Raw genomic sequence first — 26,712 nt, 5'->3', positions numbered from 1 at the left:
AATTATAGTTTGGATGCCTCATGCCCCTGTCATCCACTTTGGGCAAAACTTCTTGTGTAGACTGCATCTCCTGTGATGTATCATGCTCTCCCATCTGGCTGAACTGACCTAGTGCATCATGGGAGTCACAGAAGCATAGTGCATCATTTAAGATGTAGTGCAGTCTCTCAGGGCACCCCCTGGTGTTAGTGTGGGATGTTGCTGCTATCTTCAGCTTCAGCACCGCCTGCTGGCCACCTGCTATGGCCCAAATCTTCTGTGGCTCACCCTCCAGCCAAGTCATCTAATTTCAGGCCCCTTCTGGGGTATTGTAAACAAGTCAAAACGAAACTGAATAATTCTCTTACTCTCTTGAGCTATTGAAGTCTTTCCCTCTTTATTTACAAACTGTTTCTTAGGACTTCCCTTGCAAGAGCATATGCTGTCTGTCTAGTGTGCGGCTCCTGTTGTCTCTGTGTGCCCTAACCCTGGGCTTCTCTCAGCCGGAGACACCTGTCTACTCTGTCATCTCCCCACTCAACTGAGCTTCTTCAGTCTAATGGTTATGGATTAGCGCTAACCCCTCTGGTCGGGAGCCAATCAGAGTAGAATCTCAGAGTTACTAACACCCCAGAAATGGAGGTTGTTTGTAACTCTGAACAAAACGCTACGGCTGATCTTTCAAAAGTTTACAATTGAATATTGACTTCATACAGCTTTGAAACTTTACTATGCAGAAGCAAAATGCTGCTTTTAACCATCTTAATTTAAATGAAACAAGCACAAAAACAGTTTCCTTACCTTGTCAATTTTTTTTTTACTTTCCCTTCATTTTTTTAGTAGTTTACATTTAACACAGTATTGAATTGCAGTGTTTTTTCACACCCCTGAGCGAGACAGTTGCAGCGCTGTGAAATGCCAGTGTAGACAAGCCCTCTGTGAGTCTTAAGTAACATAACTGACATCTGCTTTTTTGGTAGTATCACTGTGAACTCCAGGGGTCCATTCTCTGCTTAAGGATTACTCGGATCCCTGTGGGGCAGGGAGTGATCTGGACCCTTGAAGGTGGTAGATAACCTAGCATTCTTCTTTGAGTGATGGCCTCTATATGGATTCCAGACATGGGTGTGCATGATTGCGCCAGGCGCCGGAGCTGGAACTGTTTTGTTGTAGTGTCTGTTAACCCAGATGTGCGTTGTCCGCATGTCTGCGTCCAAGGCTACAAGAGGTCGTGCAGGTTGATGCTGCTTGGCCAGAGTTGTATATAGTCGTCTTTGTAAAGTTCTTAGTTCATTAGCCTCCCCTGCTGGACTTCTTCCCCCAGTGCAGACACACACTCCCTTCTGGGAATTATGCCCTGAGCAAGCCCTCTTCAAAAACCATGCTTTATACCTGTGCTCCTTTTCTGTGAGCAGTGAGTACCAGCAGTGTCTCGACTGCCTTAGCGAAGCCCATGTTGTCACCCGCTGTTCCATCTGCCGCTTGTTCCCGCCTCGGACTAGGGAAGCTAGAGAATTTCATCTTCACAAGTTTCTGATGGAGGAGGCTATGCACCCATGTGCACAGTGAGATCTGGTACTGGCGATTCTGCCTATCACCACCAGTGAACACCCTTCCGTCTTCCTCCTGAGTACCGGAACTCTCGGTACTGCTGCAGCTGCCAAAGCGTCACCAAGGGCATAAGAAGCATAGACATAGGCTAAAGGATAGCTCCCTGACAGGGACTGCTCCTAAATGCAGCGTTGCCTCCCTGAGTTGGGCCAGGTGAGAAGTCGCACGTTGACCTGGCTTCTCCCCAAATAGGGACTACACACATCTTGAAGAACCTCCAGTTAAAGTAAGTAACTACTCTTCTGTGGGCGGCCTCACTGGTATTGTCTGCCCTGCCATACAGAAGACCAGGCTAAAACCCTTGGGCTGTTCCCCAGGGGGCCAGATTCTCCCCCTGAGGTCTCAAAGGACAGAAAGGGAGGACAGATCTGTGGTTCCTGAGTGGCTGATATTTCACTGTGTTCTCCCCTTTTGGATGCAGGGCAGGCGGCACACCATATCTAGGAGGAGGAGTGGCCAGCCCAAGATGCTACCAGGGAACCCCATGAATCCATGGCCTTCCATATGGCAGGACCTGGCTTCCAAGCCTTTTTCAGCTCTTCCTGCTCACCAATAGCTTTGCTATATGTTATATGTAGACTACCATCCTTGTGGCTTAGGGCTTTGTCTACACTTACAGCGCTGTTTTGCTTAGTGAAGATACTACCGATGCTGACGGGAGAGCTGCTTCCATCTGTGTAGGTACTCCACCTCCTCAAGAGGCAGTAGCTATGTTGATGGGAGAAACCCATTGACATAGAGCTGTCTACTCCAAGGGTTAGGTCAGTATAACGGTGTTGTTTAGGGATGTGTGACATACTTATACCAACGTAAGTTGCTAGTGTAGATCTGGCCTAAGGAAAAAAAATCCCAAGGGTCCCACATGCTGACTTGACAAGCAATGGTGAAGGTGTCCTATAAATAGGTTCCTGTGCAAATCAGATTTTTTTTTTTAAAGAAAATTCACAACAGCATAAATGAGGAAGTATTGAATTTCACAGAATATGCACAGGAAGAATTAGTCAATTTGAAGGATGGAATGAATTTCACTGTTTTGTACCGTTTGTGAAATATTGATTTACATAGGGCCTTAGTAATAAGAAATCCTAACAATAAACAAGGATCGTGGTGGTGATATGGGGCTAATTAGGGAGTGAGAGGAGGGTATGCTGAATCAGAGATGGGTGTGTGTGAGGGATTCTCAAAGCCTATTCCAGAGCCAATAGGACTCTCATTTGATTTCAGTGCCGAACAGTTTAGTTAGGTGTGAGCTCCCTTCTACCATACAGAACAGTTTTTTAAATTTTAAGAAGCCTGTGTATAAATTTGATAATATTTTGTGTTACAATGGCTGATCCAGTAACAGTTGTAAGTAGTTTGTAAAGCAGACTGGGAAAGAGATTTGTACAAACCACTGCAGTGGAACTGAAAATGCAGTTACCTGAAAAAATCTCTGAAAAACCTGGCCCTGCCAAGTGCTGTGTCACTGTTCACCTCCGGGGAGTTATTGTGTAATAATAGCCTTTCATCTGCCCCTCAGCCATCCAGCCCTAGATGACTTGCTTACTTATGAATTGCAATATTGATCATTTGGTGTGTGTTCATCATTCCAGCCAAAACAAGTGGGTTATTTATTCTGAGCCATCTGGCACAGGTTAGACTTTTCATGCCAGTACCTAGATATATTGCGGATAGGAGTGTGTGAGTGTGTGTGTGTGTGTGTGTCCGAGGCGTGCCCCCCCCAAAAAATGATGGACAGAATTAGCCTGTGTTGGGGTCCTGTGTTCAGTGATGGACATTTCACCTCCAGAAAAGCTGTAGACAGGTTTGGGAGAGTTCAGTGAAGAACAGCCATTCTGATGAAAACAAGCCATTCTTTGGAAAACAAGACACCCGAGAAAAGGTTAAGGGAGCTGGGTATGCTCATTCTAGAGAAAACGAGCCTGAGAGGGTGTGTAGAGAACACACGAGGAATATTATAAAGAGAACAGGGATCAGCTATTCTGATTCGAGCTGCACTAGGGAATATTTAGGCTACGTATTAGGAAGAATGTTAACTCTAAGAACAGTTAGAAGAAGAATCTGTCAGAGAAGGCTGTGGAAGTGCCAGGACTGGATGTTCAAGCCTAGTCTAGACACCTATCTATTAGAAGTGTTTTAGGAATAATCAACTCAAGCTGCCCTGATGCAGCGGAATGGATTTGGCCTCCAGTTACTGTAAGGGGTAGAATATTTCCTTGAAGGCACATTCCATAACCTAACCACTCCTTATTCTTTAATGCACTGTTTATTCTTCTTTCTTTATCCTCCCACATCCAGGTGCATAGAACATCCACCAGTTCCTGCCATTTGTTTTGGTCTTGTGCTGGTCTGTTCAGGCTTTCAAGTGTCACGTTGATGAATTTAGGTTCTTTCTCTATTCTGTGTAATATTTCTCTATGTTGTCCTCTTTTTCTCCTTCCAGATGGTATCGATGTAATCTCTTGATGTGGATGTTGTGTTGGTGGCATCCTTAAAGCATGTCCTAAATGTGTCCATAGTCGTCATCTTGCCATATGTCGTGCTTTTTATTGGTTTGCTCTACTTAGAATTTCTGATGTTGTAATAAACTCTTTCTAGTGAACTCTGAAAATCTTCTGCAGGCATTTACTTTGGAATGAGTTGAACTTCTTATAAATTGCTCTTATGGATTTCTATGACTTTGCTTCACGGAGGAGGACAGACATGATGCCGGTGTTAAAAACATATTTTTGTATCACTGCCGATCTTGATACTTTCCCAAAACTTTCAACTTTGTGAAAATTGTTTGCTGCTTTTGATATTCGTTGCTTGACATCTAATGTGGTGTCACCATCATTGCACATCTCACTCCCCAGATAAGTAAAATGGCTTACTTCTTCTAGTGTTTGTCCATCTACTGTGATGGCCGCTTTTGGAACATTGATAGCCATATAGTTTGTATTCCCTTTGCGGATGAACAAACAACTTGTTTTGCTGGGTCTGCCAAAAGCTGGGTCTTTTCTTCCATTAAAGCTATGTGCTGGACTGAGCAGGACAATGTCATTAGCAAAAACAAAGGTCATCCATTTGCATTTTATCATTTGTCCATAAAATTCCTTGGTTGCCTTCTGCTGTTACTTTCCTTGTGATACAGTCAATGATTAGTGCAAACAGTAGTGGGGACGTAATATTCCTTTGCCTTACTTCAGTTGTCTCCGCAAACCATTGGCTGATGTTACATAATCTCTGACTGCATAGTCAGCATTATCATATAGCTCTTTGATTATTTTAATTACTCTTGCTGGTATTCCAGAATATGCCATAAATTTCTGGAGACAGTCTCTGTATCCACTGTCAAAAGTCCTCAGGAAATCTATAAAAGTTATCGGAAGAGATGCTTCTACTCGGCACTTTGTTCTATGATATGTCTGACAACAACAGTATGGTCTACACATGATCTCAGTCGTATAAAACCTGCTTGCTCCTCTCTAAGTTGGAAATCTATTTATCTTTTTATATGTTCCTGGGTGATGTTGGCTATGATTTTCCTAGGCACTGAGAATATTGTGATTCTTCTCCAGTTATTGCAGTTGCTAACATCACACTTCTTTTGCAATATTGCTATAAGGCCTCTCTTCCACTGGGCTGGGTTCTTTGCCTCTTTCCATAGTCTAATCAAAATCACAAGGAAAGTCTGGAGAGCTGGTTTGTCACTTGCTTTAAGTATCTCCCCAGTAATATCTTCTCCAGCTGCTTTCTGATTTTGAGTTTACTGATGGCTTTTCTAACTTTTTCCATTATAGTTGCCCTAAAACAATATCAGGCTGTGCTGGTAGGTCATCATATATTTCTAGTAATTTGCTTGGGTTTCATCTATTTAAAACAGCCTGACAGTGTTCATCCCATCTTTTCCTTTGTTGTTTTTCTGTGCTAAGAATCTTTCCATTTACATCTTTAGTAGGGCCTCCAGTACTGTTAGTTTCCTGTTAGCTATTTGTTTGTCTTATACAAAGTTGTAAAAATCACCTCTGTAGCTAGCATCCTCAGCTCCTGACTTTCTGTCAATATAGATCTTTTCTAGCACTCCTTTTTACCTCTCTGTCTTGAGTCTGTATTCTTCTTGCCACTTGCTTATCTTTTCACATTGTTTAGCATTCATGAGTTTTTTGCTTTACACTTCTCTTTTCCACTGCTGCCCAGGTAGCATCACTAATCCATTCTTACCTTTTCGATTTAGTTATTAGGACTGCCTTGGCACTTCTAAATAGCACTCTCAGTGATTTTTTTCCCCACAGAGTATTGATTTGATTTTCTTCAGTTAACTCCATTAGAACACTGAACTTGTTCTTCAGTTCAAACTGAAAAGTACTTCTTGCATTTGGGTTTTTAATTGTGAGCTATTGATGTACGGTCTTTCTTTGCCCTTCTTCATTCTTTTTAACATGATCTCCAATTTAATGACAAAAAGATTATGGTCCCTGCCCACATCTGCTCCTCTCTCCACACATACGTCTGCCAATGAGCTATGAAATTCTCTAAATGAAGAAGTGATCTATCTGATTCTTTGTAGTACCAAGTGAGGAGTTGCATGTTGCGTTATGGATTTCTTTGAGGGAATATTGTTCCACCTATCACTACGTTGTTCACACTGCAAATGTCTACTAATGAGTCACCATTCTGATTTATGTCCAAACCGCTGCTGCGCTTACCCATGACTTTATCCAACACGTCATTTTATTTCAAACCTTTATGTTCAAATCACCCGTAGTTGCTACAGTGTCATGTTTTGGAACCTTGGTTAGTGTGAGCACATCCTGTAACAAATCATAAAAAGCATCTTTTTCCTCATCTGGCTTTTTGTTGGTTGGTGTGTAGCATTGTATGACTTAGTTTAAAAAATCTGGTCTGAAAGTGAGCTCTAGTAATTCTTTCACTGACTGATTTCCATTCAGTCAATGCCTGTTCTGCGTCATTTGACATTAATATTGCTATGCCAGCTTTGTCTGTCATCCAGATTCCCGGAGTAATGATCATCTTATTTGTTTCTCAAAAATTGTAGTTTGTTCAAACCTATTCCTCTTGCACTCACTGATTCCAAGGACATCACAAGATGGTATCTATCCATTTCTTCAATTATTTAAAGTTTTAATAGTTTCATACATTTTTCTCATATTTCCAAAACATGATTTTGATCACTGATCTGGCATTGAACAAGGGACTTCTCAAGACATGGACATCCTTACAGGTTTGACCAACTCCTGTCATATTCTTCACATGAAGATGATTGCTTATTCGAGCCTGCTACATGCCGATATGAGTCCTGGTGTTCGTTTCTGTAGTAATTTGTTTTATGTGATGAGGTTACTAGCCCCATGCACAATCTTAGGTCCACGGCTTCCGATTCATTATTCAGAGCTGTCCACTGATTATTGTAGGACTGCTAATGAAAGCAGGGCTGTTGGCATTCAGAAGTTTATTGTAGTATTTGACTGAGAGAAAAACACATAGTAAATTGATACAGTGCAACTGTAGGTCAGATTGGGATTGCCTTGACATTTAAGGCGGTCTAAAAGAAGTGAAGAAATCTGCTGTAGAAAGGCTCTCTACACGGTAGGTTGGATTAAAAAAATTATGATAAGTGTTTTATATTTATATGTTGCTAGTTCTATGATTCTATGATCTATGATTCTTCACTTTCTTCCTTTTTTAAGCTTTAAACGGCTAAAGTGGGTGTTTTAGACTTGTCTCTAACTTCATAATCGTTAATAGAATTTCAGAGTTTTACATAGTTTTTTTTTTTTTTTTACTAAGACCTTTCACACTTAAAATGCTCGTCTCTGCTGAATAAGACAAATCTAAGGCCTCATTAACATCCTTATTGCGAAAACAAAATACATTCAAACACAAAAGTGGTAAGTAAATAACCCACGCTATGTTAGCAACCAACACCACTTTCTGAGGTATTGAACTTCCACAAGTCAAGAAAGCTGAAATCCTTTGAGCAGGTTATACCTCCCCAACAGGGTCTGCAGTTTGAAGTCAGAAGGACTTGTGCTCCCTAAGAGACTAGAAAATTCCTCTCTTACAAGCCTGAATAGAAATTTAGGAGCCTAACTTTGGCTTGTGTTTTTGGCCAGAGTATATAACAGAAACTTTGATAATGTATTGAAAGTCCAGGTAACTTTTCATTGTTAACACTGAAGCAATTTGGAAGTGACAAACATTTATGCCACTAAGGAGAAAGGTGGTTTTTCTTTGTTTGTTTTGTTTTGTTTTTTAAATCAGTACTTATTTAGGAAATTTTAACAGGTTTATAAATCACTGCCATGTAAACATCAGAAATAAAATGTTAATCATTACAACTCTGAAGTTCTTTTCTTGTTTAGAGAACCGTTATGGAGTAATGTTATTATTAAATCTCTCTATTGAGAAGAGTATTACCTACTGCAGTGACAGCCACTTTACACCACTCACGCCAAGTTGTTTCAGGGGATTTTATTAGATTGACTGAAACTGCTGAGTACTCTTATTGATAAACATGCCTGGTTTGATCAAACTTTATTCAAAAAAATTGTACGGGTAGGCTGGCTTTTCTGCACGTGAAAGTACTTTGTCTGAGTATTGAATAAATGGTAACCAAATGTCTAAGAGAAAAGTTTTGGATAAAATAATTTTGTTCTCTGATCCTACCAACCCTTATGCACATGCTTAGCTTTAAGGTGCACATGAGCAGTCTATTGACTTCAGTGGAGCTATTTGTGTAAGTAAAAGTATGTACCTGCCTTGTCTACAAGATAAAGGCTTTAATTTCAATATTTTGTTGTTTGCCTATAGCAGGGTTTGATTTCTGTTTTTAAAAAAGCAGTTATAATGTAGTTTGTGATAAATTTTAATCTGTTTCAGTAATAGAAATTTTTAAAGCAATATATTAAAAATCAAATGATTTAAATCCCCTTGGTTTAATTTCACCCTGTTACAGGGAATTCATAGATTCCAAGTCTGACCTCCTGTGCTAGGCCATAGAACTTCCCCCAAATAATTCCTAGTGCATAGCTTTTAGAAAAACATCCAATTTTGATTTTAAAATTGTCAGCGATGGAGAATCTACCAAGACCCTTTCCAAATTGTTCAAATGGTTAATTACTCTCACCATTAAAAATTTGCTTCTTATTTTGAGTCTGAATTTGTCTAGCCTCATTTTCCAGCTATTGGATCGTGTTATACCTTTTTCTGCTAGATTGAAGAGCCCATTAATAAATATTTGTTTGCCATGTAGATACGTATCCATTGTAAGCAAGTCAGCCCTAAATCCTCTCATAGTTCAGCTCAAGGAGCTCAATGTATTTAGCTTATTACTATAAGGCATTTTTCTAATTCTTTAATCATTTCCCTGGCTCTTCTCTGGACCCTCTCTAGTTTATCAACATCCTTTTTTAATTGTGGGCACCAGAACGGGGGACACTATTCCAGCACCGGTTGTACCGGTGCCAAATAAAGAGGTAAAATAACTTCTCTACTTCTACTTGAGATTCCTTTTTACACATCCAAGGATCGCATTAGCCCTTTTGGCCACAGGGTCCCCCAGGGAGGTCATGTTGAGCTGATTATCCACCGCAACCCCCAAAACTTTTTCAGAGTCACTACTTCCCAGGGTAGAGTCCCCCATCCTGTATGTATGACCTACAGTCTTTGTTCCCAGATGTATACATTTACATTTAGCTGTATTAAAACTCACATTGTTTGCTTAGGCTCCGTGTAAAAAGCAATCCAGATCGTTCTGAATCAGTGACCTGTCCTTGTCATTATTTACCACTCTCCCAATTTTTGTGTCATCTGTAAACTTTATCATTGATGATTTTATGTTTTCTTCCAGGTCACTGATAAAAATGCTAAATTAATATAGGGCTTAGAACTGATTCCTGTGGGACCCACCTGGAAACATACCCACTCAACAATTCCCCATTTACAGTTACATTTTGAGACCTAACTATTAGCCAGTTTTTAATGCATTTGATGTGTGCCATGTTAATTTTATACTGTTCTAGTTTTTTTTAATCAAAATATCTTGTGGTACCAAGTCATACACTTTACATAAATCTATTATGTCAACACTATTACCTTATCAACCAAACTTGTAATCTTAGCCAAAAAAAACATTGTTAGTTTGACAGATCTATTTTCCATAAATCCATGTTGATTTGCATTAATTACATTAACTTCCTTTAATTCTTTATTAATCGAGTTCCATAACAGTCACTCCATTATCTTGCCTGGGACTGATGTCAGGCTTACAAATCTATAATTAACCAGATCATCTTGTTTACTATATTAAAAAATTGGCACAGCATTGGCTTCCTTCCAATCTTCTGGAACTTCCCCAGTGCTCCAAGACTTATTGAAAATCAACATTAATTGTCCAGTGAGCTCCCCAGCCAGTTCTTTTAAAACTCTTGTGAAAGGCTCAGAGAGGGAACGAAACTTGCTGCCTCTTTCATATTTTCTTTTCCAGTGTCCCATAGACAGGACCTACATTACACATTTGAAATATCATATACTATCCTATACACATATATAGATTCTAAAATGGGGAAGTTCACACAGCATGCCTGTAAGCCCAATACCGGGAACAGAGTTATATGCATATGCATTCCAATAAGACCACAAATCAGCATCCTGAATATTTAAAATACCCAAAGGCCAGACTTTACTTTCAAGACTCTTCCTTTGGCCTTGGCTGAGGGATGCTGAGGAAGATGGGATTCCCTCCTTTGTGTGTGCAGCATGAATGGCAGGAGTACTGAGTCAGGATTAATAGACCTTTTTTAAAAAGCAACAACCCCTCTTTCAAAGATTTTGGGTTTAATTCACACACATTTTAAAGGAATTCTAGAAACTACTACAACAGTAGAAGGATTGACTGGCAATCTGTAGTAGAAACTACGGCCTCAGACTATAAAAAGGTTGTCAGTGAAATAACATGTAGCTGACCAACATGACTGTTGGTAAGAGGAGTTCCTGAAGTACAGGAGATTTTGCCAAAAGTTTTGGGCAAGTTCTAGGGGGCACTGTGTTTATAAAGTCTTCACTCTCACAAGCGAACGTCCAATAGGTAAGAACCCCAAAGCTGCAGTAATACCAGGTACTGTAGTTGTCACTGGTGGATCCCTGCGATTCTGGAATAAAGTGTTAAATGTTGCTAGAAAGAAGTGTAAGCTAACACTCCAATAAGCTAAACTCAGCTTCTACACTCCTATTTTATTAAAGCCACGTACAGATGTTGCACCAGCCAAAAAAAGCTGTGTAGAGGCATTGGACCGAAGGCCATGACATTATACCCCACCCAGCTATTGCTGGAATGTGAGAACCATCCTTTATTTTTTTAAACTCCAGAAGAAACCATAAAGGTTTCCCAACCTCAGAAAGCAGGAGCTAGGAGTGTACGTTGCCCTGGATTTGCCAGAAGGGTCAGGCAAGGAATGTTCTGTTATCACATATGCTTTCCTGATGAGCTTGAGGTTGTACAGATGTTTGAACAACAACAAAAATTAATGTAGTCATAACAAACAGAAAAGGGAGGGGGGGTGTTTTTTAAATTTTTGAGACACTTGAAGACAGTTCTGCAGTACAGTACAGTACAGTTGGTATTTTGTTTCCAAGAGGTGTTGTGCATTTCCACAGCATGCTCGTAATGGGGTTTGTTTTATTTAGCTGCAAGCAAATACAGAAGTAAAACCTTCTCTGTTTCTTGAGTCTTTTTATCATTGTGCTGTGAACTGTCAACATCCTGTATTCAGACCCTTACATTAATTGTGTTAACTCTCACCCTACTGAAATATACACCTCTAAACGGGAAGGAAAGGAGGTAAAGGTCTTGTTGAGGCCATTGTAACAAGCAGAAACTGCACCCTTTATAAACTGCTGCCTCGAAAAGATGTATTTTCTGTGCTGCCCTTCCAAGGTTCAATAGCACAGAAGTGTAGTGAAGCTGTGTATTGCTAAGCCTCTCATTATGTTTATAAAATTTACTGCAGCACATTTATTTTTAAGTGAGGTACTCTGTCTAGCTCAACCATGAGCTACAGGGCTTGATGCAGGCATTACGGATGAGGTTCTATGGGCAATGTTACCCAAGAGATCAGACTAGATACATTCTGAGTTTACTGCTACAATGTAAAGTAGGATATGACTAGAACTAAATAGCAAAATACATTTTTATGAGGCAGTGATCCTCAGCTGCTGTAAATCATCATAGCTCCATTGACTTCAATGTAACTATAATGCTTTACACCAGCTAAGGATCTCATCTATTGTCTTTATTCACACACTTACTAAGGTCCCAATTGTGCAACTGGCTCAAAAGTAGTGGATGTTTGTACCCACATAGACTCCTGTTGCAGTCAACCAGGCCGCATGGGGGAGCTAGCTGTGTGGGGCCATTGTGGCATCAGGCCCTGTTTCACATAGCTGAGTCATCTCCAACACCTTCCCCAGACATCAGTAAGAATGAGTGAGGTCCTACTGGGTGGCATAAAATTTGCATATAGCCATAACGAGGGCTTGTTCTTAAGAAACTAAAGATATAATTTAAAGCATGAAAATCCTCAAATTAAGAGGGAAATGCAACTTGAACTTAAAGATAAACTGACTAATAAGTAAGATTTGATAGAGATGAGATTATAAACTAAGGTAAAATCTACTTCACAATATTGTCTTTCAAAATTCCTGCTTGGTACAGTTGCATTTGAACACTTGCAGTAGGTTGCTAATAAATTACTTTTAGCTATGTGATGATCAGATGAGATTGGAAGTGATTAGCTTAATAGATTTTGGAAATATTTATGTGGAAGTCCATCTTGTTACATCTGGCAATAATTTTCTTAGGCTTAATGATTCCAGAGGTTAGTGATTATAGAATGCAGCTTGTTTTTCTTTGTGATCCTTCCAATAACACTATAAAATTACATCAGGCTTCCACGTATATTCAATTTGCAGAGCTGAATCTGCAAGTTTTCCTTTTCTTGGTATGTATCATAAATGCATTTTACAAATGTAAGTGCATTTGCTCCTTTAAGCTTAGAATGTAAGCATTACAACTTCATATGCTTTAGCCTGTAATTCTGGTTTTCTTACCTTCTGAATCAATATAGACCCAACTTCACATGTTGCATTCATTGACTTTTCTTGTTTTATGAATAACTATTGTCTGAGGTCTTTCCCACAGGAAGGTTTTATGAAAAGTGGAAGCATTTAAAAGCACTTGCAGATGTGCTTTATAGTATTTATATTTTTTTAAATGTCCCTTTGTGGAAGAACTACTGTAAACAGCAAATTCCTATAGGGGATTAGGGCATGTCTACATTGCAGCTGGCTGTGTGCTTCCCAATGCAGGCAAACAGACGTGCTAGCTCTGCTTGAGCTAGTGCACTAGAGGTGGCAGTGTAGTGGGGGCAGCAGCATAGGCTAGCTGCTTGAATACAAACCTGCCTGGATCCCCTGGAGACATACTCGGGCAGCCAGTTTGAACTGTTGCCCATGCTACCTCCGGCTACGTGGCTATTTTTAGCACACTAGCTTGAGCAGAGCTAGTGCCTGTATGTCTACCCACTGTGGAAAGCATGTTGCCAGCTGGAGTGTAGACATCCCAAAGCAACAAAGCACTCTTGCTTCAGAAATACTTTGGTAATGGCTTTAAAATGTGAAATACACCATTGCAGATATTGAGGAGATCTAGATAGCTCTTTATTACATTTTTTTATAGGTAGCTAGTTGACCAGCGAGAGCTGTTGGTGCTCAGCACTCTTGAAAATGAGGTCATTTATTTGTGTCTAAATATAGACAAGATTCTAACTTTAGTTTCCCTTAAAAATAAAAGCTTGGCACTATATGTAAAATATTACATGCACACAGACGCTGGCTGTTACCCATATAGTGATGCAATGATATTTTAAAACTTTGCATGGGGGAAGGTCTCTAGGAATCTGCACACCTAGGACCAGATTCTAATCATGGTTATACCTATGTACAATAACTGTAGGTTAAGTCAATGAAGTGAAGTCATGTTACTCCAGATGTACACCAGTGTAAGAGATGTCAGAATCTTCTTCTGAGTGCTAAATCTTTAAAGTTCACAGTGTTGCCGTCTCAAACCAGTACTCCATTATCCATTACATGCAGTGCATTTAAAAAAAGAAAAAACGGTTACTAGGCACAGAGAGGTAATAGACATATAGCCCTTTGAACAAGTTTAGAATTGCAGATACCGTGCTCCATATGGGGAGAAAAGGTCAGTTTCTATCAATACAGCTCTTCCATCCTGCAGAAAGATCATAATGGCCAGGATTTCTGAGCAGGTTCTTCTATTACAAAATTAAGTGATTAGAAAAAGGTGCTATTAGATTTTTGGAAAATGTGACAGCTCTATTATTAATTGGAATTGGTGCAGCTTTCCCCAGTTTTGAAATTACCCTGGTCCAGAGTTAACTGTGTCTATACCACTGGGACAGCTGAAATCCTAGTGTTGACAAAGCCTTGGTGATATGTGTAAGAAGAAGGATAATCTAGTGTTGAGGGTGCTAGGCTGGAATTTACAATACATGGATTCAATTCCCGAACTGTAAAATGGGGGTAATAGCATGTTCCTACCTTGCAGGGGTGTTGAGGATAAATACATAAGTATCTAAGAGAGACCAAAATGCAGGTGCCACTTTGTGCTTGGCCTGGTGTATTTTCCATGAAAACTCCAAAAGGACATTTGACCAGTTCTCAAGTACAAATGTTCTTGCACAATTGGGCATTTTTCTAACCTGCCTGCCCAGTTCTATGCACCTCTGTTTGAACTGTTACAATTTTGGGTCCTCTGAGCCTGCTTAAGTGGATGTTATAGAATCCTATCAATTATTGTAGCTAATTAAGGAAGTTTGGATGCTTGAACACATCTGACTTCTTTTGATTCTTAGTCAACATAAGTAAAGTATGGCAGGTATAAGCACTGGAGAGTGCATTGTAGGGAACGTATCTCCATTGGGCTGGATTAGGAGTTTGATCCAGTGTCAGTGGAAAGTCTCACATCAGTTTCATTGAATTGGGACCTAGATGACTTAATAGATCTCTTTTATCTCTAATTTTTGTGGTTAATCAGAAGCTTTTAGTGTCAATGCATTTCCTCCCTAGTCCAAATTTATTACTCATGCTGAGACCTAACCTGAGATTCGCTGATGACTTCAATAGGACCTTTCCTGTGGTGGCACCCCCTCCTATGAATTTCTCCTATGCTGAATTCCTGCAGGAGTAATATGTCCATTAGCGAAAATTCTGATAGCTAGACTCTATTTTTGATTTATTTTGTTCTCATTGTCATGTGGTTGCTGTTAGATGCTACCAGGAATTAAAAGAAGGAATGAAAACTCAATTTGAATGGGAAAAAAAATGGATAAATGAAGATCTGACTGGTAATGGGTTTGTTTCACCAGCATTCACACACCCTCCCAAAGGCTGAAGAGTGGAAAGACATTTCTTTTTATTTTCATTTTCAGGAGAAATCACAAATAGCTGAAAAGATATAACCTAAAACAATTCTAATCTGATACCACTGGAGGAGTGAAAAGGAATAACCGTATGTACATTTTTCCGGTGTTTGGGCTTTGTTGTGGCAGGAATACTAACCCTAAACATTGTATCTGCCGGAGTTATGCGCATAAATCAACTTTTAAAAACCAGTAGTGGGACATTTTTATGACCTTTATTATTTCTCTTTCTGCACACAAGGAAGTGGGGTTCGAGTGCTCCTTACGTAGTTCTTTTTGAAAAGGGCACCCACGGAAGGAAAAACTCTATTTGTCAGAAAAAGAAACAGAAGTCTGTATGGAATCAGGATATCCAAATATGCAATGGGGCTCTTGTGATAAAGTCTAAGCCGCAGGGCATCTAAAGAAATATTGTTGTATTATTCTCCTCTCATATACGCCCACTTCCGGGGCCCATTCTGCCCACCACTCAGCTAGTCTGAGAGATCCAACTAAAAAACTAGTCATCACCACATGTGCCATTAACTCATATTAGCCTCTGGAGCAAAAAAGACTGGAGACCCACAGAAACAAGTGTGTTAGCTCTACTGAGTTAAATGCCTCCTTAACTGAAGCTTTTAGCCAAAGGGAAAAACATCTTCAACTTAGGGTGTGTCTATACTTGGTACTAGGGGTGTGATCCCCACATCCCCTAGACATACTCACCCAGAGCTAGGGCACTATAAATCGTCATGTAGCATGGGCAGAGGTGAGAGGCAGCACAGGCTAGTAGCACTGAATCCAGGAGGGTTTGTACTCAACCCCTTAGCCTGTGCTGCCACTTGTTGCCCATGCTACTGTGGCTATGCTATTTTTACCATGCTGCTCTACGCAAGCTGGGAATCACACCCCCAGCTCCAAGTGTAGACATACCCACACACAATGGGGAGTTCTTACTAAAGGTGTCACTGTCAACTCAGTCTTGGAGGGAAAATTGAATGTGAGAGTTGTAGGTGGAACATGGCGGAGACCAGGCTCTCAGTGGCTGCAGGACCTGTGGGCTAGATTCACTCTTAGATCTCGGCTTTTGCAGTAGACCTCATCATAAAAATCTCCAGGGAGTGGAAGTGGTAGCAGCACAAAGGGCCCACAGCCTCTGTTGCGTGGAGAGAGGAGGTTCTTGGAGGACCAGGGTATACAAATTGTGAGCAGTGCAGGCTGAGAAGGGGACATGACCTTACCTGCAAACGCAGTGATATTTGTGTCTCTCTTACAACAGCCTCCATCTGTGGAACCAATTAGGATTAAATACGCACATAGAACCACCAGGGACGGTGGTGATGGAAATGCTTCCAGCCAAACCTCAGAGCATCTGACTCATTAACTTCATTTTTGGAGAAAAGGAAGAGGCTCTGTTCATTACTAATCTGTGTGGGTTTGCTGGATGTACAGCTTTAGGGCTCCTTCAGGGAGGGTGTTTGGGGCTGTATGCTAGAGTAATATGCAGCCTTCTAATCCAGGTAGCAGCCCCATTTAACCCGTCTGTTAAAATGAGACTAATTTATACCATGCTGTGTACAGTGTATGAAGTTTGGTGGCTTTCCCCCAGTGCCCATGCACAGGGGGCGGGGGGACACTGATAGTCCAACTTGTGAAGTTTAACTAATTCACTTTGTGCTTTTTTAAAAAAATGCAACAAAAATCCCTATCAAACCGCATATGGTTAGTTAGAGCCAGGTCGGGGGTTTAAACCACAGGCCAGAACAAGTGGGCATGCAGCAAATGCCCCCAGAAGCATTCTCGGAGACTCAGCCAGACTCTTAGGGGTTAATGAGGCACAGTGGCGGGGGAGTGCTGTTATCCTGTTACAGGGTGCAGTGTGCGCTCCCCGTTTCCCAGCCGTGCCAGGGCGAGGAGAAAAAAATAAGCCACGACATTTTGTGCACAAGTCGTGTCCATGAGAGAGTAAAACCAGCTGTTTGGGGAACGCACTCCATACAAAAGCAAACATAGAGTGATGATGGGAAAAAAAAGTTCTCCCAAAGAGGTCCCAAAATCCAGGGTAAAACTCCATTTTGGCTCAAAGCTCAGTTTGCCATTTTTCTCGATGAGGTCTTTCTTTTTCCAAAGAGAAATCTGCCACCCAGTTCGTCACCTTTCTATTTTTGCTAGTGTGTAGATTGGGCTGATTGTAACTGCTGTTCTCACCAGGCTGGGTGTGTTCAGTTGATACATCAGACACTGACTTTGTTGGGTATAGAGGGGTGTGTGTGTTTGTGTTGTTTGTTTGTTTGTTTTAATCACATAGCTAATTATACAGTACCTTCATTTGACTTGCTTGGTGCCATCCACAGCCCCAAACCTACAATAAGCTCCATGTGGGTGGACTCCTATTCTTCTGCAGACCCTCATAGCTTCCCCATTCTGCTGAGCTATTTGCAGGATGGTGGCCTAAATTAACATCTGCTGCCCACTCCCCTGAGAACACTGTCAGCTCTAACCAAATGAGACCAAACGTTAGAAATTCATAGATTCAGGCCAGAGGAACCATGAGTCTAACCTTCTGTAGAACCTAAAATTAATCTGGACCTTGTCTATCGTTATTGAAAGTCGTATGGTCAATTAATCCTGAAAACTCAGCTCCACGGCACCGCCACATGTTCAGGTGTGATGATGCAGGGGGTTTTTCAGTGTAGTGCCCCCTTTAGCCGTTCTGGTGCACAGTGATCTGTTGTTTCCTGTGGTCTAGTTCTCCAGCCAGGTCACTAGTCAGTCCATTCCCCTTCCAGAGTATACAGAAAAGTCCCAAAATAGTTAATTCAAAATCTAATGGCCTTCGAGCCCGTCTCCCAATGTTTATCTGTAACTTTTAGTTTGTGGCCTTTTTTATTCTTTTAATGCCTGTGCACCCCCTCTTGTTCTGGCTGACAACTAGGTTGGGGAACGCAGGCTCACACTCTCCTCCAGGTTCTAGCCCAGGGACCCAGTTTTGGGTGGATAAGGCATGTTTCTTTGATCCCTCCGCCACATTCCTGAGTTGCTTCTAACTTCATCTCACTTGTCAACATCTTCATCAGGTCTCTGGACTCTGCCAGCCCTGCCTGGATCTATGGTTCCTCACCGTGTCTCCTTAGCCAGCTATGAAGGTGCTTTCTCAAAGACCACTCCCTGCCCTCCTCTGCAGCAGCCGGGCTATACTGCAAGCAGCACTCTGTCTCTTACCTTTAGAGCAGTCATAAGTGTCTCCTTCAAGCAGGAGTCCACCCTTTCAGCCCTCTCTCTGGGCTGAGTTTGTGTCTCAGGCCTCTTGTCTTGGAATAGTCAGCTGCAAAGCTTTTGCCAGTTCCCTTCAGCTGAACACCCTCACCAAACTGGGAGGTCCAGCAGGCCAGCCTTCTCTCAGTGTCTGCCCTCCCTGGGAGGGAGAAGGAAGCCTTTATGCTGGCCCCTTCCTCCCAGTGTATCCCCTGACTGGGGGAAAAGTGAGTCTGGCTCCACTCACTCTGCCAGGTTTCTGGTGCCAGGCCTTTAAAGAAACAGGGCCTTTCTCCCAGCCACAGCTTATCTCTCTATCCCTATCCTTCTTTAGGTTCTTGTTTATTGGGTCTTTGAAAATCCTTAAAGGGCCATGCCAGATGGTGGGCTGACCACTAGGCACTACTGCTTATAAGGGCCGGCCATGCTGTCACACCATTGTATGTCAGCTTTATGCGTGGCAGTCACTATAATCACTCACTCTACATTGGCCTCTGAGAGGCATTGAACACTACTTGAAAAGCTTGGTGGAGGAAGTTGTATATGATTACAGTGTTTTGCATCTTTAATTTGGGGATCCACAGGATTATAGGCATCATTTGTGCCCATTTATTGTGTCTTACAATAGCCCTGGGTAGTGGGTAAATAAGTATTACCTTGTACCTATTTTATAGACAGATAAACTGAGGCACAAAGAGGTTCATAGGTGACATCCCTAACATTACTCGCCATCTCAGGTTGAATCAGGGATAGAATCTAAGGGTCTGGTTCTCCAGCCCTGACTCTGAACAGCTCCTGTTGAAATTTATGGAAGCTGTTTGTTTGCAGTGGCTCTGAACCATTCTCCAGGAGTCCTCTGCATTTACCACTGCCTCTGAGCAGCTGCATTAGTCTTTTGTTCTGACAGGGAGTATGCTGTTGTTTATAGGGCCTGGATCTCCATTGGCAGGTCAGGTTGTAAGAATGACCTTTTATTCTCGTCCTGAGAAGGAGAGGTGGTGCCCCCAAGTGGTAGACAAGAGAATAATAAAAATGGTGATTGTGGAGATAACTGTACACCATGCACTCTTAGCCAGCAGAATGTCATAAGCTGGTAGCTAAGAAATTAAAGGGAGAACAAAATAGACTATGAAACACACACACATTAGGAAATTTTCTTTTGTGTCTAATGAGCATAGCAGCTGAGCAGCATTTTGGCTGGAACGATGACCAGGATCGTAATGCTTCTTTTTTTATCTTGCAGGCCAAGCAGGTGTTGAGTGGCTGTGGTGATGAACTGACAACATTCCTTGTGGAATGAATTCTCATTGGATTCCAGTGTAATTTGTAGCTGGCCAGCTGTAAGAGTAGCCCAACAAGAATTCACTGACACTTCCTTCCTCCTCTTGCTGAGCCGGCCCCAGCAATTGTTTCAGTGTTTTCATAAAAGCGTCCTGTTATCCTTTGCCAAACTGAACAGTTCAACAGAGCTGGACCTGAGTGGTGGCTCCCCATGTGTGCTCTCTCTCTCTGAACATGGCTGGGGGTGACGCTGACGGATGCCGTGATTCTGAAAGGAAGATCAGTGAAGCCCCGCATAGTGAACCCAGAAAGCCATCCTTCACATGATGGGATCCTTGGGTGCCCATAATGCCCATCACGCAAGAGAACGCTATGCTCTTCCTCCCTCTCCTGTATCAGTGGCTGCAAAACAGCCAGAGGGAGGAAGTGGAAGGGCCAGAGCAGAGGCTGTGTCAATCTGCCATTCAGAAGCTGAGAGAGTACATACAGCTAAATTTTTCCATGGATGACAGCAAATTGCAGCCTAGTGGTCCCAGCACTTTAGACATGGAAATCTGCACACTCTACCTTACCAAGGAGACGGGCAAAAATGAGGCTCTTGGCTTAAGCTTTGGGAACATCCCTGCTTTTGGAGACTATGGAGAGAAACGGAGAGGAGGGAAAAAGAGGAAAGGGCACAAAGGCCCAGTGCTTGATGTTGGCTGTATCTGGGTAACGGACTTAAAGAAAAATAGCCCGGCAGGGAAATGTGGGAAAGTGCGACTGAGAGATGAGATTCTTTCCCTGAATGGACAATTAATGGTCGGCGTGGATGTCAGTGGGGCAAGGTAAGGGGCAAAGCAGTTACTGCAGATCTGCAGTGCATTGGGGTTGCTGCATAACACAATGGGTTGTCTTCAATACTGATCTGCTAGAGCTGTGGTCCCCAAACTTTTCAGGGTCATGTCCCCCCTTATCTCTGTCCATGCCCCCCCCCAAGCTGGGGCTGGGAGCAGGGCCATGGCTTGGGGGGGGTGGGGTAGGGAGGCAGACAAGGATAAAGGGATTGAGGCTGGGGCCACAGTGGGGGGTGGGTCTTGGACCTGGAATGGGGGCAGGAGCAGAGCCACAGCCAGGCTGCAGCGGGGGCTGGTAGCCAGTGGCTGGGTACAGCTCCATTCCCATCCCCACCCTCACCTGGAAACAGAGCTGTGGCCAAGAGCTGAGGCTGGAGGCGGAGCCGCAGCCACGCCATGGTGGGGCCCAGCAGTTGGACCCGTGGCCTGGTGCAGGGATGCACAGAGGCTGGGGATGGGAGCCAGAGCAGAGCTGGGGGCGGAGCTGGGTGTCTCTCCCTCCCCAACCCACATAGGGGCTGGCCCAGCCCCATCCCAACCTTCCTCTGTGCCTCCCTAGGGGTGTGCCCCACAGTTTGGGGACCTCTATGCTAGAGGCTGTAGAAGGTCTTCACAAGGTAGCAGAATAGCTGGTGCTTCCTGTTTCTTGTGGTAGGGGTGAGGGGTGAGGTTCATTCACTGGTTTAAGACGGGGAAGTACAAGTGCAGTGCTGCTAAACTCATTTTTGTTTTAGAGGGCACAAAATCTCTTCCCTCTAGGAAAAGGGCTTACCTCCAGCAATGGATGGTTTAGAATGTGATGCACAGTGTCAAACAAGTCACCTGTAAAACTAAAATGGCCAGATCCTCAGCTTGTGTGCACCAGCATAGCTTCATTTAGTTCAGTGAAGATATGTCAATTTATACCAGCAGAGGATCTGGTCTAGTAAGTAAAATCCCAAATGGGGGGAGAATGAATAGGATTGTTATTCGTAATGTCGCTGGAGCTGCTTGGCGAGAGTAAAAACTTTCACAGAAATTTTCCCATACTCCATTGGGGAGGAAAATATCAGTTAGCACTGGTTGGAAAATGCATTGTTTACCACATGCTAACAAAAGTATTTTTTTGCAAACAAGCTAAAAGACAAGGTCCCAGCCTCAGGGAGGTAACACTCTAAGGACGTGATCCTGCAAAGTGCTGAGCATCTCCTGCTACCACTTGGTGATAAAAGTCCTCACTTCCTCCTGGCCTTGTCTACAGTTTTGGGAAAGTTCCCCACCATTGTAATTTCTGTCTCTGCTGCAAACTTCTAAGCTTGAGCAAGGAGTGGATTTACAGAGCCTGGGTTATGCCCCAGCCTTTAAACAGTCCCTGGGAATTTCCCTTGGGTGTGCCAGAGCCCCCAAGAGAGCACACGCTTCCACAAAAACATACCACACTGCTTCTGTGACTTCTGGACAGGGCCTTTGGTTTCCAGCAATGACCTGTTTTTCACCATGGGTATGTCTACACTACCCACCGGATCAGCGGGCAGCAAATCGATCTAGCGGGGGTCGATTTATAGCATCTAGACTAGACGCGATAAATTGACCCCCGAGCGTTCTCCCGTTGACTCCTGTGCTCCACCACCGCGAGAGGCGCAGATGGAGTTGAGGGGGGGAGCGGCAGCAGTCGACTCACCGCGGTGAAGACACCATGGTAAGTCGATCTAAGTACGTCAACTTCAGCTGCATTATTCATGTAGCTGAAGTTGCGTAACTTAGATCGACGACACCCCCACCCCCCGCCCAGTGTAGACCAGGCCCATGCCTCTCAACGGCAAGCCTAACCCAGATCAGACTCTAGCCAAAGGCTTTTCCTTGTTAGGAGAAGACGGTGAGTATCTGGAGTAATGCAAGGCAGTCTTTTCAAAACAAGGTAGCTTTTACCAGTCACCTGGGTTACAGCATTGGAGAGTCCATAGCGTGGAAAAGACAAACTGAAGACAGAGTCCATATTAGTGGGAGGTCTGGCCCATGATCCATGCTCTCCTCAAATCCCAGTTCTCTCTCTTCGTCCTGCTGTCCCTGCTCGGTTGGCAGCAGTAACCGTAAGATGCAATCACTTGACACCTCTTGCCTTTGTTATCCAGCCAGAGTCTTTTTGCTCTGCTTCCCTGTGGAGTGGTTGGGAGAAGTAACTTGCTCTAGGAAGGGTTTGCTGTTTTGGTCTTTGAGGCATCCATTGTCTAAGTAGGGTTTTCCATTCAAATGTGGTGATCCCAGCCCTGACAGTCCTACTGAATAGATGCACAGGCACCAGCTTCCTCCGGGCCCCAGGGTGCTCAACCCCCTGCTCCACCCCAGGCCCCACTCCCACCTGACCCCTTCTCCCAAGCCCTCCCCCGCATCCTGTCCCCTCAGCATGCCTCATCCTCACGCTTCCTCCTCTCTCCCAGCGCCTCCTGCATGCCTCAGAACAGCTGATCACAGTGGGTGGGAGAAGTTGGGAAGGAGTGGGAGGAGTTGATTGGTGGGGCCACTGGTGGATGGGAGGCACTGATGGGGGAGTGGGGAGTTGGCTGCTGGAGGGGGCTAATTTTTTTCCATGGGTGCTCCAGCCCTGGAGCACTCATGGAGTTGGTGCCTATGACTAGGTGTCTCAAGCCCCTAGCCTTAATCTCCCATGTCCCAAGGAGAAAATTAAATCTTCCCCCCAGGGGTAGTGATCATAAAATCATAGAAGATTAGGGTTGGAAGAGACCTCAGGAGGTCATCTAGTCCAACCCCCTGCTCAAACCCCAACTAAATCATCCCAACCAGGGCTTTGTCAAGACAGGCCTTAAAAATCTCTAAGGATGGGGATTCCACCACCTCCCTGGGTAACCCATTCCAGTGCTTCACCACCCTCCTAGTGAAATAATGTTTCCTAATATCCAACCTAGACCTCCCCCACTGCAACTTGAGACCATTGCTCCACCTGCCACCACTGAGAACAGCTGAGCTCCATCCTCTTTGGAACCTCCCTTCAGGAAGCTGAAGGCTGCTATCGAATCCCACCTCACTCTTCTCTTCTGCAGACTGACTAAGCCCATTTCCCTCAGCCTCTCCTCATAAATCATGTGCCTCAGCCCCCTCATCATTTCTGATGCTGGACTGTCTCCAGTTTGTCCACATCCTTTCTGTATTGGTGGGCCCAAAACTGGACGCAGTACTACAGATGTGACCTCACCAGTGCTGATTAGGGGGAATAATCACTTCCCTCAATCTGCTGGCAATGCTCCTACTAATGCAGCCCAATATGCCGTTAACAGTGTGCCCCTGTTGCCAAGAAGGCTGACTCCTATCCAGCTTCTCATCCACTGTAATCCCCAGGTCTTTTTCCACAGACCTGCCACATAGTCCGTCGGTCCCCAGCCTGTAGCAGTGCATGGGATTCTTCCATTCTAAGTGCAGGACTCTGCACTTGTCTTTGTTGAACCTCATCAGATTTCTTTTGGCCCAATGATTTGTCTAGGTCACTCTGGACCATATCCCTACCCTCCAGCATATCTACCTCTCCCCCCAGCTTAGTGTCATCTGTGAACTTGCTGAGGGTGCAATCTATCCCATCATCTAGATCATTAATGAAGATGTTGAACAAAACCAGACCCAGGACTGACCCCTGGGGCACCCCGCTTGATACTGGCTGCCAACTAGACATTGTGCCATTGATCACTATCCGTTGAGCCCAACAATCTAGCCAGCTTTCTATCCACCTTATAGTCCATTCATCCAATCCATACTTCTTTAACTTGCTGTCAAGAATACTAGCAAATGCTGTGCTAACATCAAGATATATCACATCCACTGCTTTCCTCATATCCATAGAGCCAGTTATTTTATAACAGAAGGCAATCAGGTTGGTCATGCATGACTTGCCCTTGATGAATCCATGATGGCTGTTCCTGATCACCTTCCTCTCCTCGTGCTTCAAAATGGATTCCTTGAGGACCTGCTCCATGATTTTTCTGGGGACAGAAGTGAGACTGACTGGTCTGTAGTTCCCCGCATTCTCCTTCTTCCCTTTTTTAAAGATGGAAACTATATTTGCCTTTTTCCAATCATCTGGGACCTCCCCCAGTCGCCATGAGTTTTCAGAGATAATGGTCAATGGCTCTTCAATCACATCAGCCAATTCCCTCAGCACTCTCGGATGCATTGCATCCGGCCCCATGGACTTGTGGATGTCCAGCTTTTCTAAATAGTTCTTAACCTGTTCTTTCACCACTGAGGGCTGCTAACCTCCTCCCCACGCTGTGCTGCCCAATGCATCAGTCTGGGAGCTGACGTTGTCTGTGAAGACCGAGGCAAAAAAAGCATGGAGTGCTTCAGCTTTTTCCATATCATCTGTCAATAGGTTGCGTCCCCCATTCAGTAAGGGTCCCATACTTTCCCTGACCACCTTTTTGTTGCTAACATACCTGTAGAAACGCTTGTGGTTTCCCTTCACATCCCTTGCTAGCAACTCCAGTTGTGCTTTGGCCTTCCTGATTAGATCCCTGCATGCTCAAGCAATATTTTTATGCTCCTCCTTAGTCATCTATGATGCCAGGTGGACAGGTACAGAGTCATACAGATAGTTTGTAAACATATTACAAATATTTCCACATTCCTCACAGGTCATTTAATCTCTCTGGGCTCTTCTACAGGTTGGGGTAAAGCGCTACCTTAAAGCGCACTAGGGAATCTTTAGTGCACACCAGCACGGTCTACACCAGTTAATGGGCAGCATGATAATGCACTTTAGAAGTCACAACCCCCTAGGCTGAATTGCCCCCCGGTGTAGACAAACCCTCTGACTCACTTTCTCATCTAGAAGAGTGGTCCTTTTCCCCCCCACCCTTTGTCTGTCTTGTCTGTTATGATTGTAAACCCTTCAGAGTAGGAGCTCTCTCTTACTGTGTGTTTTGGGCAGCACCTAGCTCAATGGGGCCCTGATTTCAGTTGTAGCCACTAGGTGTTGCCATAATACAAACAATCAATAGTAGTAACAGCGCCTATTGAGCTCCACTGGTATTCGTAAAGGTGGGAGGTGATTTTCCACCATGTCATCGAATTCTGCTGTGAGCAAGAGGCTTCTCGTCTGCTAAACAAATTGAGAGCATGCGATAAGGTGGTGAGAAAGATGGAGCTGTGTCTCGCACAGTATCAGATCTGATTTTCAAAGGTGCCTGAACCCAGCCTCTGCAATAAAATGCCTCTGCAATTATTTGTGTGCACAAGCGGTAGTATTACGCTATCTAATCACCTTACTGTGCCTGCAAAACAGGCCATTTCTTAAGAGCAGTCCTTAGGCTATGGATGAGGAACCATGATGTGTTGTTTGCCCCTCAGACAGAATGACCTGTTCTTTAAATCAAAGGTGAACTGTTGCTAGAGGTCAGGGATAACGTCACGTTATTTTTCATGCCAAGGAAGGTAATGCTTTGTGGAGTCTGAGACTTTCAGGTGTCAGTTTTTATTTTTCCACCCCTGAGATTCTCCAGTTGTGCTGTTTTTTAAAGGCTCTGTAGCAAAATCAGTAAGCTATGGAGACTACCGATAATTAGAATACTGTCCTTTTTTTTTTTTAATTTTCCAGCTCAGATGTTCTGTTAGCTCCCAGAGATAGAAAAGCCCTGCAAAACCTCACTGGGAAGCTGAAATTCCTAGATTTTATTTGTGTGTGGCAGTTTTGATTCTTGCTGGTTCATGAGATCCTACCCTAAAATGATCTATGATCTCTTGGACCAGGGAAAAATATAGGCCATTTAGCAGACAGACCTGGACATTTTCATCACCCTGGTCTGATCTGCCCCTGAATCATTGCCATTGTTTGACGAATGTGATACGAATGGAACAAACTTTCAGGGCCTTATGGGACTTTTTCACTTCTGATGCTGTTGTGAATGCTTGGATTCATCCTCTGAGGCCTTATTTACACTACAGGCGAAATTCAATCAAAGCTACGTCAATTTGAGTTACGTGACTAGCGTAACTCAAATCGACCTAGCTTAGATCTACTTACCGTGGGGGTCCACACCACGCAATGTCCGTTGACTCCCCCTACTCTTCTTGATCCGGTGGTGTACAGGAGTCGACAGAGAGTACTAAATCGACCGCCAATGCATCGATTGCTACTTGTCAATCCCCCGGTAAGTGTAGACAAGCCCTGAGTAGCAAATGGCACTCCTAAAGCAGGACTTTGTAGGTACCACCTTGTAAATCATGTTCAGCACCCTTTAAAAGCTGGAGGTTTCTCAGAGATCTCAAAACAGTGATGACTGCTG

General features: G+C 43.4%; 1 protein-coding gene across 1 annotated transcript in view; it reads left to right on the top strand.

Moving 5' to 3' along the window:
* The first annotated feature begins 19,955 nt into the window (after positions 1-19,955).
* Positions 19,956-26,712, top strand: part of PDZD2 (PDZ domain containing 2) — a 188,858-nt gene continuing 182,101 nt past the window's right edge. The window contains exon 1 of the mRNA XM_045021789.1: positions 19,956-20,434. Coding sequence (XP_044877724.1) covers positions 19,956-20,434 — 479 coding nt within the window. The remainder of the gene's footprint in view (positions 20,435-26,712) is intronic.

The sequence above is a fragment of the Mauremys mutica genome, chromosome 6 (genome assembly GCF_020497125.1).
Source record: "Mauremys mutica isolate MM-2020 ecotype Southern chromosome 6, ASM2049712v1, whole genome shotgun sequence".
NCBI lineage: Eukaryota > Metazoa > Chordata > Testudines > Geoemydidae > Mauremys > Mauremys mutica.
This window is presented reverse-complemented; position numbering and strand designations above follow the sequence as displayed.